This window comes from Coregonus clupeaformis, chromosome 10, assembly GCF_020615455.1.
Source record: "Coregonus clupeaformis isolate EN_2021a chromosome 10, ASM2061545v1, whole genome shotgun sequence".
Taxonomy (NCBI): domain Eukaryota; kingdom Metazoa; phylum Chordata; class Actinopteri; order Salmoniformes; family Salmonidae; genus Coregonus; species Coregonus clupeaformis.
Window position 1 is genome coordinate 42,576,418 of NC_059201.1, and position 15,206 is coordinate 42,591,623.

General features: G+C 44.7%; 1 protein-coding gene across 1 annotated transcript; it reads right to left on the reverse strand.

Moving 5' to 3' along the window:
- Positions 1-6,476: 6,476 nt before the first annotated feature.
- LOC121575976 (cysteinyl leukotriene receptor 2-like) lies at positions 6,477-13,881 on the reverse strand. Its single transcript, XM_041889277.1, has 3 exons — positions 13,872-13,881; positions 7,444-7,663; positions 6,477-7,281 (listed from the first exon to the last, which is right to left on the reverse strand). The coding sequence occupies exons 1-3, from the start codon at positions 13,879-13,881 to the stop codon at positions 6,477-6,479; spliced, it is 1,035 nt and encodes a 344-aa protein (XP_041745211.1).
- Between the last annotated feature and the right edge of the window lie 1,325 nt (positions 13,882-15,206).

The window sequence follows — 15,206 nt, forward strand, 5'->3', positions numbered from 1 at the left end:
TAATGTAATCCTTCTACCCCCCCCCTTACCCCACCCAAAAAATATATAAAAAAATTTAACATATTGTAAAGTGGTTATCCCACTGGCTATAAGGTGAATGCACCAATTTGTAAGTCGCTCTGGATAAGAGTGTCTGCTAAATGACGTAAATGTAAATGTAAACTTAACGCCACACTTTTCCAAACACAAAAACACACACCACACCTTCCATCACAATACATCCACACATACCCACATACAGTGCCTTCTATGTCTTCTGTTTGCTGTGTTTTTATCTCCACCATGTTGATTGAGTACTTTTGTGTTCCAATTAGTTATATTTGAAGATGTATTATTTTGCTATTTATCCTTTCTTCTAATGCCATTTTATCCATTTATAAAATACTATAAATGGAAAATTGAATACAAATTATTTTACATCATTCCCTATCTTGAAAGGTACGGTGTAGTTGTACTATATTTATTTAACAATTGTTTTATTTATTGCTTTTCTATCTATATATTTGTTTATTATTACAATCCCTACCATGCCTAGGATTGGGTGTTCCATTATTCGACTCCTCTTTGAGAACTTTGTAATTTTTAGAATAGCCATGGAGTATTCTTTGTGTCTCGGAACATTTGTTTATCAATACACAGTTTATCGACTACGAGAGCTACACACTTCCCTTTTAATCTATTCTCTTTGAAGATTGGGTACAGAACTGATAATTCATGCCTATTTTCGTGCCAGCGAGTCTTTTACCCAGGCAACCATTACTTTAATCCTTGAAGAAAGCAAATTTGGCAACAATTAGACCAGGGGTGTCAAACTCATTTTGCTCAGGGGCCACATGGAGGAAAATCTATTCCCAAGTGGGCCGGACCGGTAAAATCATGGTATATATAACTTAAAAACAACAACTTCAGATTGTTTTCTTTGTTTTAACATTTACATTTACATTTTAGTCATTTAGCAGTTGCTCTTTTCCAGAGCGACTTACAGTTAGTGAATACCATTTTTTTTTTTCATACTGGTCCCCCGTGGGAATCGAACCCACAACCCTGACGTTGCAAACGCCATGCTCTATCAACTGAGCTACATCCCTGCCGGCCATTCCCTCCCCTACCCTGGACAACGCTAGGCCAATTGTGCGCTGCCCATGAGTCTCCCGGTCGCGGCCGGCTGCGACAGAGCCTGGATTCGAACCAGGATCTCTAGTGCCACTCAGTGTGTCCAAAATAGTACAAGCACAACATCACTATTAATCATAAAACACCTCAAGTTTATTTGAAAATTCTAAAGAAAAAGAACACACAATGCCTCAGTGATTAACAGAACTGTTTCACAGATCACAGAACTATATCAGGGTGTCATTTCTCAGGCAGAAATGTAGATAAAAATAATGAAATCCTGTTCCCCAAACAAGTGCAAGAACCACAGAGTCAAGAATAGGTTAAATATACAAATAAAATCAATTAAAAACAATAGCACATCAACATAAAAACATATACATATAAAGCTGGAGCCTGAGGACAGTGTGTCCAAAAGCAAAACATCACTATTAATCATAAAACACCAAGTTATTTGAAAGTTCTGAGGACAAAGAATACACAAACACACAATGCCTCAGTGGTTCACAGAAGTATATCACAGATCACAGAACTATATCAGGGTGTCTCATGCAGCACTTTAAGTGGGGTTGCATAGTTTATTTGACTCCTGATACCTGGCATCTTTTAGCTTTCACCAGCACATCAATATCAGGCGTCACATCCTGAGTGGCAGCCAACTTCAGGATGTGATTCAAGTGCTTGTCCGTGAGCCTTGAGCGCAGCTTTGTTTTATTTATGCTCATTACAGAGAACTTGCTCACAAAGATATGTGGTTCCAAACATGCACAACAGTTTTGCAGCGAGGGCTGTCAAGTTGGGGTAACCTGGCAAGAGATTCTGATAAAATGTGTCCAAGCCAGCTGCGGCAAATTTGCCCTTCAAATCCGAGTCACACTGCAAGTCTATTATTTCAAGTTGGATGCTGACGGGCAGATCAGAGGGATTCACGGTGAATGGCGAGCAAAAAACGTTGAAGTCTTTCTCCAGTTCAACAAAAATCTGAAAGCGTTGCTCAAACTCCCGTAACAGTCCCGTTATTTTATCTTTGAACAGAATTGAGTCCAATCAACTTATTATATGACTTATTAAGCACATTTTTACTCTAACTCAGGGGTGTCAAACTCATTTTAGCTCAGGGGCCACATGGAGGAAAATCTATTCCCAAGTGGGCCGGACCGGAAAAATCATGGTATATATAACTTAAAAACAACAACTTCAGATTGTTTTCTTTGTTTTAATACGATCAACATACAACATAAAGCTGGAGCCTGAGGACAGTGTCCAAAAGCACAACATCACTATTAATCATAAAACACCTCAAGTTATTTGAAAGTTCTGAGGACAAAGAACACACAAACACACAATGCCTCAGTGATTCACAGAAGTATATCACAGATCACAGAACTATATCAGGGTGTCATTTCTCAGGCAGAAATGTAGATAAAAATAATGAAATCCTGTTCCCCAAACAAGTGCAAGAACCACAGAGTCAAGAATAGGTTAAATATACAAATAAAATAAAATCAATTAAAAACAATAGCACATCAACATAAAAACATATAAACATAAATCTGAAAGCGTTGCTCAAACTCCCGTAACAGTCCCGTTATTTTATCTTTGAACCGCTTCATGTCTGCCACATGTTGGGTCGCGCACACATTTTTCAGACAGGGGAAGTGAGCTGCATCACCACCGGCGAGTTGCGTCTCCCACAATGACAGCTTCAACTTGAAAGAACGTATGCTGTCATAATACTGCGTGACAACTTTGTTGCGCCCTTGCAGCTGTTTGTTCAAGTTATTCAGGTGCTCTGTAACATCCACCATAAATGCAAGGTCCTGCATCCATTCTGCGGAATGAAATTCTAACACTCCTTTTCTTCCATGAACTGTTCAATTTCTTCTCGTAAATCAAAGAAACGCCTCAGCACAGCACCTCGGCTTAACCATCTTACCTCAGTGTGGTATGGCAGGCCATAGATGTGGTCTCTGAGAAGGCTGTCAAACTGACGGTGATTCAGGCTTCTGGATCAGATGAAATTAACAGTTTGGATGACCACCTTCATGACGTTATCCATCTTTAATGACTTGCAACACAAAGCCTCCTGGTGCAAAATAGTGAAAAGTCAAAAAATCACGTCCTCCATTTGCAGATTGCACTTTCTCTCTGAACTTTGTCACAACGCCTGCTTTTTCCCGATCATTGAGGGCGCACCATCTGTAGCCAGGCTGACAGCGCGGGACCAGTCCACTCCGACCCTGTCCAGCGCGTCGACGAGTGCGGTGAAAATATCAGCTGCTGTCGTTGTATCTGTCATCGGCACCAACTCCACGAACTCCTCGGTGACGGTCAATGTGTCATCAACTCCGTGGATGAAAATGGCCAGTTGTGCAACATCTGTAATGTCCGTGCTTTCATCAATTGCAACCGAAAACGCAATAAATGACTTTACTTTTTGCTTCAACTGGCTGTCCAAATCCACTGAAAGATCGGAAATCCTGTCTGCAACTATGTTTCTTGTCAGGCTGATATTTACAAAAGCCTGACGCTTTTCAGGGCACACAAACTCCGCTGCCTTCATCATGCATGTTTTTACAAATTCACCCTCACTAAATGGTTTTGAAGCCACTGCGATTTCATTAGCAATGAGTTAGCTAGCTTTCACTGCAGCGTCACTGATGTCTCGGCTGTGAGTAAACACAGACTGCTGTTTCTTCAGACCCGCCAACAGTTCATTCACCTTCTCTCTTCTCCGCTGTCCTTGAAAGTTGTCATATTTGTCGGCATGAAGACTCACATAGTGGCGACGAAGGTTATATTCTTTCAGCACTGCAACATGCTGTGAACACACCAAACATACAGCTTTCCCATTGAATTCCGTGAATAAATAGGAGGATGACCATTTTTCTTGGAACACTCTGCACTCTGCGTCCACTTTTCTCTTTTTTGACAGAGACATATTGGGGCAATGAGGGTGCCAAAGCACATAATGTTAAAAGTAGAAGCCGTAATAAATATCGCGGGCAAAACAAAGTAGCTCATCCGGACTGGCTGCACGTGCTTGACGTACTTGCTCTGCCCCGGTACAAACAGTTTGCTTGCTTAACACAATTGCTATTGCGCCATCCAGTGGACGCAATTGGAACAGCAGTTTATTTTATTGAAAAATTGCAGCGCATTTTTATACTTTACAAAATCATCTCGCGGGCCGGATTAAACCCGTTTGCGGGCCTGATCCGGCCCGCGGGCCGGACGTTTGACACCCCTGAATTAGACGCTCATATCTCTGTCCTCTTTGTCCGAAACGGTGTACATGTTTGAGTTGGATTTTATCGACAGCATTGAGTGGGATTTGAAGCGCTGTAAGAAAGAATTCCTTCACTACCTTTTCGGGAACTTCTCCTTCTCTTTCTTGGATACCCATAAGTACTAGATTTTCTCTCATAGATCTAGTCTGTATGTCTAGTAAGGCTTCTCTCAGAAAGATGTTCTCCTTTTTAAGTTCATTAACATCCGTTTCTATCTTAATGTCTGTCCCTTTAAACTTTTTTGTTTCTTTCTCCATTATCGCTGCTTTTTCGTCAGTCATACCAAGACTCGCCTTCAACTCCTTTATATTCTTACTCACTAATTTAAGTATGCCCAGTTTGTCGTTTATCGACTTTAACAGATCGCTTTCCACACTTACCAGTCCCAGTGGTGAAAAGCATAAATCATTTGTATCCGTCGAGGAGTCACGTTTTCTTTTGGAGATTGATTCTCCTCGTTCACCCTCCGTCATGTTTGAGTGTTGCTTGTTTTCATCATATTTGTCAATACATTTCTCTAGCCTTACGATTTGTTTTGTGTTATTATCCAGATTTAATGTTATTACCCACAAGTATATGAAGTGCTAATATTTAGTCTAACTTATTGATATTGAATATTATGTTTTATCTTGAGGCGATTTGCACCACAATTTTGATCTTGTCTCATCGCTGCAAATCCCCAATGGGCTCGGGAGGCGAAGGTCGAGTCATTCGTCCTCTGAAACATGACCCGCCAAACCGCGCTTCTTAACGCCCGCTTAACCCGGAAGCCAGCCGCACCAATGTGTTGGTGGAAACACTGTTCAACTGACGACTGAAGTCAGCCTACAGGCGCCCGGCCTGCCACAAGGAGTCGCTAGAGCGCGATGAGCCAAGTAAAGCCCCCCCCGGCCAAACTCTCCCCGAACCTGGACGACGCTGGGCCAATTGTGCGCCGTCCTATGGGACTCCCGATCACGGCTGATTGTGACACAGCCTGGGATCGAAGCCGGGTCTGTAGTGACGCCTCTGCGATGCAGTGCCTTAGACCGCTGCGCCACTCGGGAGGCCCCTGCGTTGCAGTTCTTGACACAAACCGGTGCGCCTGGCACCTACTACCATACCCCATTCAAAGGCACTTAAATATTTTGTCTTGCCCATTCACCCCCAGAATGGCACACATACACAATCCATGTCTCAATTGTCTCAAGGCTTAAAAATACTTCATTATCCTGTCTCCTCCCCTTCATCTACATTGATTGAAGTGGATTTAACAAGTAACATCAATAAGGGATAATAGCTTTCACCTGGATTCACCTGGTCAGTCTATGTCATGGAAAGAGCAGGTATTTTGTACACTCAGTGTATAAGAATATTTGGCAGGGCATATTATTTAATCATAAATCTGGTTATTTCACATGGAGATATGGGAAGCTAAAAGGTTAGCTAGCTTGCAGTGTTTAGCCAACTAGCTAGCAAGGGAAGACAAGAGACCCTTATTTTGCTTTCACCACAAATGAGCAGATAACAAGAAAACCCAAGAATCCACCCCAAAATGTATTTTGTTTAGAAGTAATAACTAGTGATTACAGGTTATTGTGAAATGTTAGAACCTGCTGTAGCCAAATAGCTAGCCATGTGACTTTTTCTGATTATTTCACATAAAGATGAGAAAGCTAAAAAGGCTAGCTTGCTATGTTTTTAGCCAGGCTAAAGCCAGCTAACCAGGCTGCCAGCTAGGTACTGGCTGGATACTACTAGCAAGGGAAGGTGACTCTTCCTTGTTGTTAACAAAATGAAAAGACAAAAATAAAAAAACTTTGCTATCGTCCCCTTGTGAATGGAATTGGGACCGGCGAGGATATCATGTTACCAAAAGGTTTCTGCTACTCCAAAGATCCCACTCCACCCACGTGCACGCACACACGTAGATCAACGGAGTGGAGCTTGTACAGTAGTAACCTTTAGTGTCTTATGGTCCTGGAGGATGTTAGGGTTCAGTCTTCAGTGTGTGTGTGTTTCTGGTTCAGGCCTCAGGGCTCCATTTTACACATGCAGCAAAGTGTCTCTGATTCTGGAGAGGTTTTGAACCCTTTATGGACTGTCATTCACAGGGCTGAGTGTTTCTGGTATGGACCCAGGAAGGGTTAGGGGTAGAGCGAGGGGTGTTTCTGGCATTGTTGGTGTTGAAGGTATTGTGGGAATACTCCTCTTCCTATGAGAGTACAGCAAGCTGCCCTGAGTGGGGGAGGAGAGGGACCGTCGTCGTGACAAGGCGTTGCGTATGGCCGTTCTGAAGGACTCCCCGGCACAGTAATACAACAGAGGGTTCAACACACTGTTGGTCGCCGCCAGACACAGCGTCACCACCAACACCCGCTGCTGTGTCGCAGTAACGACGCAGCCCCACCCGCCCACCACTGCGTGCAGGTGCAGTGAGCGAGCCACGTGATAGGGCAGGAAGCACAGCAGGAATGTGCAGATCACCATGGCGACTAGACGCAGAGACTGGCGCCGGCGACGATGTCTCCCCTGGTTATGCTTCAGGCTCCCTGTCTGTAGCTTTTGGCTTCTGGCTGTAGCTGTCAGTCGGCGGATGATGCTGCTGTAGCAACCAAGGATGATGACGAATGGGATCAAGAAGCCAAATGCCACGCCCACGTAGTTGAGAATGAAGATCCTCTTCCAAGAGGCAGAGTTATGGGGCTCGAAGCAGCGTGTTAGTCCCGCTCTCACCCTGGTCCCCGAAAACAGGAAGGGGACCGAAGTTCCACCCACAAACAGCCAGATGCCCAAGCAGACCAATGAGGCTCGGTGGGGCGTGGCCAAGGCTCGATGATGAAGAGGCTTCATCACGGCCAGCCAACGAAGCACGCTCAGTCCAGTCAGGAAGAGAACGCTATAGGGAAAGAGAATAATACTATAGTTTATTAGTTAGGTGCCTTTTTGGGCAAGCAGGGTCACCTCACATTATAATAACTGTGTGTGTGTTCATACGTGTGTTTGTGTGTTTGTATTATTTAGTGTACAGCTGTTTTGCAGTGTGTGTGCACATGCGTACCTGGTGTAGAGGTTGAGGTAGAAGCAGAACACACAGAGTCGGCACAGCCAATCAGGGAGGTCCCAGTGAGCGCCTCTGAAGTAGTAGGCCAATCGAAACGGCAGGGTAAGGGAGAAGCATGCGTCTGATAGGGCGAGGTTGGTCATGAGAATGGAGGAGGCAGAGCGTTTGGGCGTCAGTCGCAGGAACACGAACAGCGCTCCGCTGTTGCTAAGCAATGCTATAGGGAACACAAGTAGATAGGTGACGGTGTAGGCACTGTACTTAAAGACCTCATCATCACCGCTACAGGATTGGTTGCTAGTCAATGCCGTTGCCGTGTGGTTGCTAAGGGGAAGTGTCACTGGTGGAAGGGTGGAGTCAAGCCAGTGGGAAGTTTCAAGCCACGGAGCTGGGGAGAGACAGATGCGTCATCATCAGCATTATTATCACTATCATAAACAGGGGTCAAATTGTTAAAAGTTAAGAAGGGATATGCTATGTTCAGTGTTTGAACATAGCAAAGCAAAGACATACTATGTTCAGTGTTTAATTCCACCCAGGCCTAAGACCGGAATAGAATGAAAATAAAATCACAAGTCAGGTGTATTCATGATGCTTTGAACTTAGAATGAACATTTAAAACTTGATGACTTGGTTTGAAGTACTAAAAGGACAAAACAAGATACTTGAGGCAAGGTGCATTTCAATATATCCTTTTCAAAAAAAATGTGACTTACAATCAACAAAATGCCTACAAAAATGCATTGCGTCATTACATTTATTTTCAAAGACACAACTATAGGCACATCAAATCAAATCAAATGTTATTTGCCTCATGCGCCGAATACAACAGGTGTAGACATTACAGTGAAATGCTTCCTTACAAGCCCTTAACCAACAATGCAGTTTAAGATGTAAAAAAAAAAAGCAAATAATTAAAGAGCAGCAGTAAAATAAAATAACAGTAGGGAGGTTATATACAGGGGGTACCGGTACAGAGTCAATTTGCAGGGGCACCGGTTAGTCGAGGTAATTGAGGTAATATGTACATGTGGGTAGAGTTAAAGTGACTATGCATGAACAATAAACAGAGTAGCAGCAGCGTAAAAGAGGGGGTTGGGTTGGGGTGGGGTGGGGTGGGGTGGCAATGCAAATAGTCCGGGTAGCCATGATTAGCTGTTCAGGAGTCTTATGGCTTGGGGGTAGAAGCTGTTAAGAAACCTTTTGGACCTAGACTTGGTGCTCCGGTACCGCTTCCCGTGCGGTAGCAGAGAGAACAGTCTATGACTAGGGTGGCTGGAGTCTTTGATAATTTTTAGGGCCTTCCTCTGGCACCACCTGGTATAGAGGTCCTGGATGGCAGGAAGCTTGGCCCCAGTGAGGTACTGGGCCGTACGCACTACCCTCTGTAGTGCCTTGCGGTCGGAGGCCGAGCAGTTGCCATACCAGGCGGTGATGAACCAGTCATGATGCTCTCGATGGTGCAGCTGTAGAACCCTTTGAGGATCTGAGGACCCAAGCCAAATCTTTTCAGTCTCCTGAGGGGGAATAGGCTTTGTCGTGCCCTCTTCACGACTGTCTTGGTGTGTTTGGACTATGATAGTTTGTTGGTGATGTGGACACCAAGGAACTTTAAGCTCTCAACCTATTCCACCACAGCCCCGCCGATGAGAATGGGGGCGTGCTCAGTCCTCTTTTTTTTCCTGTAGTCCACAATCATCTCCTTTGTCTTGATCACGTTGAGGGAGAGGTTGTTATCCTGGCACCACACGGCCAGGTCTCTGACCTCCTCCCTATAGGCTGTCTCATCATTGTCGGTGATCAGGCCTACCACTGTTGTGTTGTCGGCAAACTTAATGATGGTGTTGGAGTCGTGCCTGGCCATGCAGTCATGGGTGAACAGGCAGTACAGGAGAGACTAAGCACGCACCAATGAGGGGCCCCCGTGTTGAGGATCAGTGTGGCAGATGTGCTGTTACCTACCCTTACCACCTGGGGGCGGCCCGTCAGGAAGTCCAGGATCCAGTTGCAGAGGGAGGTGTTTAGTCCTAGGGTCCTTAGCTTAGTGATGAGCTTTGAGGGCACTATGGTGTTGAACGCTGAGCTGTAGTCAATTAATAGCATTCTCACATAGGTGTTCCTCTTGTCCAGGTGGGAAAGGGCAGTGTGGAGTGCAATAGAGATTGCATCATCTGTGGATCTGTTGGGGCAGTACGCAAATTGGAGTGGGTCTAGGGTTTCTGGGATAATGGTGTTGATGTGAGCCATGACCAGCCTTTCAAAGCACTTCATGGCTACAGACGTGAGTACTACGGGTCGGTAGTCATTTAGGCAGGTTATCTTAGTGTTCTTGGGCACAGGGACTATGGTGGTCTGCTTGAAACATGTTGGTATTTCAGACTCAGTCAGGGACATGTTGAAAATGTCAGTGAAGACACTTGCCAGTTGGTCAGCACATGCTCGGAGTACACGTCCTGGTAATCCGTCTGGCCCTGCGGCCTTGTGAATGTTGACCTGTTTAAAGGTCTTACTCACGTAGGCTACAGAGAGCTTGATCACATACTCATCCGGAACAGCTGATGCTCTCATGCATGCTTCAGTTTTGCTTGCCGCAAAGCAAGCATAGAAGTGATTTAGCTCATCTGGTAGGCTTGTGTCACTGGGCAGCTCGCGGCTGTGCTTCCCTTTGTAGTCTGTAATAGTTTTCAAGCCCTGCCACATCCGACGAGCGTCAGAGCCGGTGTAGTACGATTCAATCTTAGTCCTCTATTGACTCTTTGCCTGTTTGATGGTTCGTCGGAGGGCATAGAGGGATTTCTTATAAGCGTCCGGGTTAGAGTCCCGCTCCTTGAAGGCAGCAGCTCTACCCTTTAGCTCAGTGCGTATGTTGCCTGTAATCCATGGCTTCTGGTTGGGGTATGTACGTACGGTCACAGTGGGGATGACGTCATCGATGCACTTATTGATGAAGCCAGTGACTGATGTGGTGTACTCCTCAATGCTATCGGAAGAATCCCGGAACATATTCCAGTCTGTGCTAGCAAAACAGTCCTGTAGCTTAGCATCTGCGTCATCTGACCACTTCCTTATTAACCGAGTCACTGGTGCTTCCTGCTTTAGTTTTTGCTTATAAGCAGGAATCAGGAGGATAGAGTTATGGTCAGATTTGACAAATGGAGGGCGAGGGAGAGCTTTGTACGGGTCTCTGTGTGTGGAGTAAAGGTGGTCTAGAGTTTTTTTTTCTCCCTCTGGTTGCACATTTAACATGCTGGTAGAAATGAGGTAGAACGGATTTAAGGTTCCCTGCATTAAAGTCCCCGGCCACTAGGAGCGCTGCCTCTGGATGAGCATTTTCCTGTTTACTTTTGGCCTTATGCAGCTCATTGAGTGCAATCTTAGTGCCTGCATCGGTTTGTGGTGGTAAATATAGATGAAAACTCTCTTGGTAAATAGTGTGGTTTACAGCTTATCATGAGATACTCTACCTCAGGCAAGCAAAACCTAGAGACTTCCTTAGTATTAGATTTTATGCACCAGCTGTTGTTTACAAATATACACAGACCGCCACCCTTTGTCTTTCCGGAGTCAGCCGTTCTATCCTGCCGATGTAGCGTATATCCCGGCAGCTGTATGATATCCATGTCGTCGTTCAGCCACGACTCTGTGAAACATAAGACATTACCGTTTTTAATGTCCCGTTGGTAGGATAACAGTAATCTTAGGTCGTCTAATTTATTTTTAAATGATTGAACATTGGCTAAATGGATTGATGGAAGAGGCAGTTTACTCGCTCGCCGTCGGATCCTTACAAGGCACCCCGACCTACGTCCACAATATCTCTGTCTCTTTCTCATGCGAATGACGGGGATTTGGGCCTTGTCGGTTGTGTGTAGGATATCCTTCGCGTCCGATTCGTTGAAGAAAAAATCTTCGTCCAATACGAGGTGAGTAATCGCTGTCCTGATATCCAGAAGCTCTTTTTGGTCATACGAGACGGTGGCAGAAACATTATGTACAGAATAAATTACAAATAACGCGAAAAAACACACATAATAGTACAATTGGTTAGAGGGCTATAAAACGGCTGCCATCTTCTTCGGCGCCAGTCTTCTATATTTTAGCCCATTGTGCGGAATGAGAATTATTCCACTGACTTACACTAGCTATTGTGAAAGACCAAATAAGTTAAAGATGTGTGTGAAGTCAAGGTTGGAGACAAGAATGCTGTTGCATGGTCAAGGTTGGAGGCAAGAATGCTGACCGGAGCCTGTATTTAGGCCTACTTTAATTATTGTAGAAATATGTAGAAATTGTTTGTTGTTTTGAAGATAATTTCCTGCAATTCTACGTAGTGTAACATGACTCATTAATTACAACTTCTGGGTAGGCACTTTCATGAGAATAAGTATGGGGGAAAAAAAGTAAATAATATTTTTTACAAATGTTATTCCACTAACAAATATATGATAATATTGTAGCCTCATTTATTTTAACCATCAAGTATTAATTTAGTTAAACATCTTTTTCAAAAAGTGATTAGCTCAATTGATGGCTGAATTGTTTTGTCTCCTCGACTTTAGGAGGTTGTAGCTCAGCCTCTGAATGTCATTGAACCAAATAAATCCACATCTGCATCAGAATCCTGTCTTTCTTGTGAAATGTACAGCTTGTTTCTAGCCTAAAGTATTACCGAGTTACGCGTCATTATAGATCGCTTTGTATACTGAACAAAAATATTAACGCAACATGTAAAGTGTCTACAGAAGAGTATTAGGGCCAAGTGAAAAAAAAACAGCAAGGGGTGGTGGCACTTGGATTATACTTTTTTGCATGCTAGTACTTTAAAAAAGTGGCAATGTTTTGAGAATAAGGTCAAAATAAAATATTGTGAATAAAGGGGCAATATTTTGAGAATAAAGTGGCAATATTTCGAGAATAAAGTCTAAATCTAATTTCGAGAATAAAGTCACATTTACAGAGCATTTGGAAAGTATTCAGACCCCTTGACTTTTTCCACATTTAGTTATGTTACAGCCTTATTCTAAAATTGATTAAATTGTTTTTTTCCCCCATCATAAATCTACACACAATACCCCATAATGACAAAGCAAAAACAGGTTTTTAGAAATTTTTGCAAAGGTACAAAATTTATAAAAATGAAATATCACATTTACATAAGTATTCAGACCCTTTACTCAGTACTTTGTTGAAGCACCTTTGGCAGTGATTACAGCATCGAGTCTTCTTGGGTATGATGCTACAAGCTTGGCATACCTGTATTTAAGGAGTTTCTCCCATTCTTCTCTGCAGATCCTCTAAAGCTCTGTCAGGTTGGCTGGGGAGCGTCGCTGCACAGCCATTTTCAGGTCTCTCCAGAGATGTTAGATCGGGTTCAAGTCCGGGCTCTGGATGGGCCACTCAAGGACATTCAGAGACTTGTCCCGAAGCCACTCCTGCGCTGTCTTGGCTGTGTGCTTAGGGTTGTTGTCCTGTTGTAAGGTAAACCTTCGGCCCAGTCTGAGGTCCTGAGCGCTCTGGAGCAGGTTTTCATCAAGGATCTCTCCGTACTTTGCCTCGATCCTGACTAGTCACCCAGTCTCTGCCGCTGAAAAACATCCCCACAGCAAGATGCTGCACCACCATGCTTCACCGTAGGGATGGTGCCAGGTTTCCTCCAGATGTGGCGCTTAGCATTCACGCCAAAGAGTTCAATCTTGGTTTCATCAGACCAGAGAATCTTGTTTCTCATGGTCTGAGAGTCCTTTAGGTGTCTTTTGGCAAACTCCAAGCGGGCTGTCATGTGCCTTTTACTGAGGAGTGGCTTCCGTCTGGCCACTCTACCATAAAAGCCTGATTGGTGGCGTGCTGCAGAGATGGTTGTCCTTCTGGAAGGTTCTCCCATCTCCACAGAGGAACTCTGGAGCTCTGTCAGAGTGACCATTGGGTTCTTGGTCATCTCCATAACCAAGGCCCTTCTCCTCCGATTGCTCAGTTTGGCTGGGCGGCCAGCTCTATGAAGAGTCTTGGTGGTTCCAAACTTCTTCCATTTAAGAATGATGGCCACTGTGTTTTTGGGGACCTTCAATGCTGCAGATATTTTTTGGTACCCTTCCCCAGATCTGTGCCTTGACACAATCCTGTCTCGGAGCTCTACGGACAATTCCTTCGACATCATTGCTTGGTTTTTGCTCTGACATCCACTGTCAACTGTGGGGCCTTATATATACATGTGTGTGCCTTTCCAAATCATGTCCAATCAATTGAATTGACCACAGGTGGATTCCAATCAAGTTCTGGAAACATCTCAAGGATGATCAATGGAAAGAGAATGCACCTGAGCTCAATTTCGAGTCTCATATCAAAGGGTCTGAATATTTATGTCACGCCTGCTCCCGCTCCCCCTCCCTGGCGCTTGAGGGCGCCAGGCTGCCCATCATTACGCACACCAGTCACCATCGTTATGCACATCAGTGCTCATTGGACACACCTGGACTCCTTCCCTTTGTTAATTACCTCCCCTGTATCGGTTTGATCCTGGTGTCAGCATTGATGTTGTTTCGTTTGCCCTGTTCAGACGCTGTCTGTGTTTTGTTCCTGTCTGTTTATTCCATTAAATGTTCACTCCCTGTACTTGTTTCCTGTCTCCCAACGTCTGTCCTCACAGAATGCTGACACCAAAATTGGAAGCATCAGGACGTTTTTTTATTTTTATTATTTTTTAGGGGGTTGGTGACGTCGGGTCCGGGTGCCGCGGCCGAAGGAACCGGGGGTGCCTCAGCTGGCTCGTCAGGCTTCCATGCCTCTGCCGGCTAGGCAAGCTTCCACGCCTCAGCTGGCTCGTCAGGGTTCCACGCCTCAGCTGGCTCGTCAGGCTTCCATGCTTCAGCCAGCTCGTCAGTCGTCCACGCCTCAGCCGGCTTGTCAGGCTCCCACGCATCAGTCGGCTCATCAGGCTCCCATGTCTCGGCCGGCCCGTCAGGCTCGACAGGTTCCCGCGCCTCGGCCAGGTGGCGTCCCTGGGGGGTACTGTCACGCCTTCGCCCGCTCCCCCTCCCTGCCCATCACCTGTCTATTCCTCTGTTTGATCCCTGTGTCAGCATTAATGTTGTTATCTTTCCCCTGTCCAGACGCTGTCCATGTTTTGATTCATTGTCACACACCTGTCACCATCGTTACGCGCATCAGCGCTCATTGGACACACCTGGACTCCTTCCCTTTGTTAATTAACTCCCCTATATCTGTCTGTTCCTCTGTTTGATCCCTGTGTCAGCATTAATGTTGTTATCTTTCCCCTGTCCAGACGCTGTCCATGTTTTGTTTCATGTCTGTATCTAGTAAATGTTCACTCCCTGTACTTGTTTCTCGTCTCCCAGCGTCTGTCCTTACAACTTATGTAAATAAGGGATTCATGTTTTTTATTTGTAATACATTTGCAACCATTTCTAAAAACCTGTTTTCGCTTTGTCATAATGGGGTATTTTTTGTAGATTGATGAGGGGAAAAAATTATGTAATACATTTTAGAATAAGGTTGTAACTGAACAAAATGTGGAAAAAGTCACGGCGTCAGAATACTTTCCGAATGCACTGTATATTTCAAGATTAACGTAGGGGATTTGGTTAAGTGCATGTCTCCCAGGCTCCCTGGTGCTGTGCACGCCACTGTTGAAATGCCTGAGTTAGATGACCTGGTGCAATCCTTGCTCGTATTAGGACCTGGAAAGGGTGCCACAGATTATTTTCAAGAGGAACCGTGGTTACATACATACAGTGAGGGAAAAA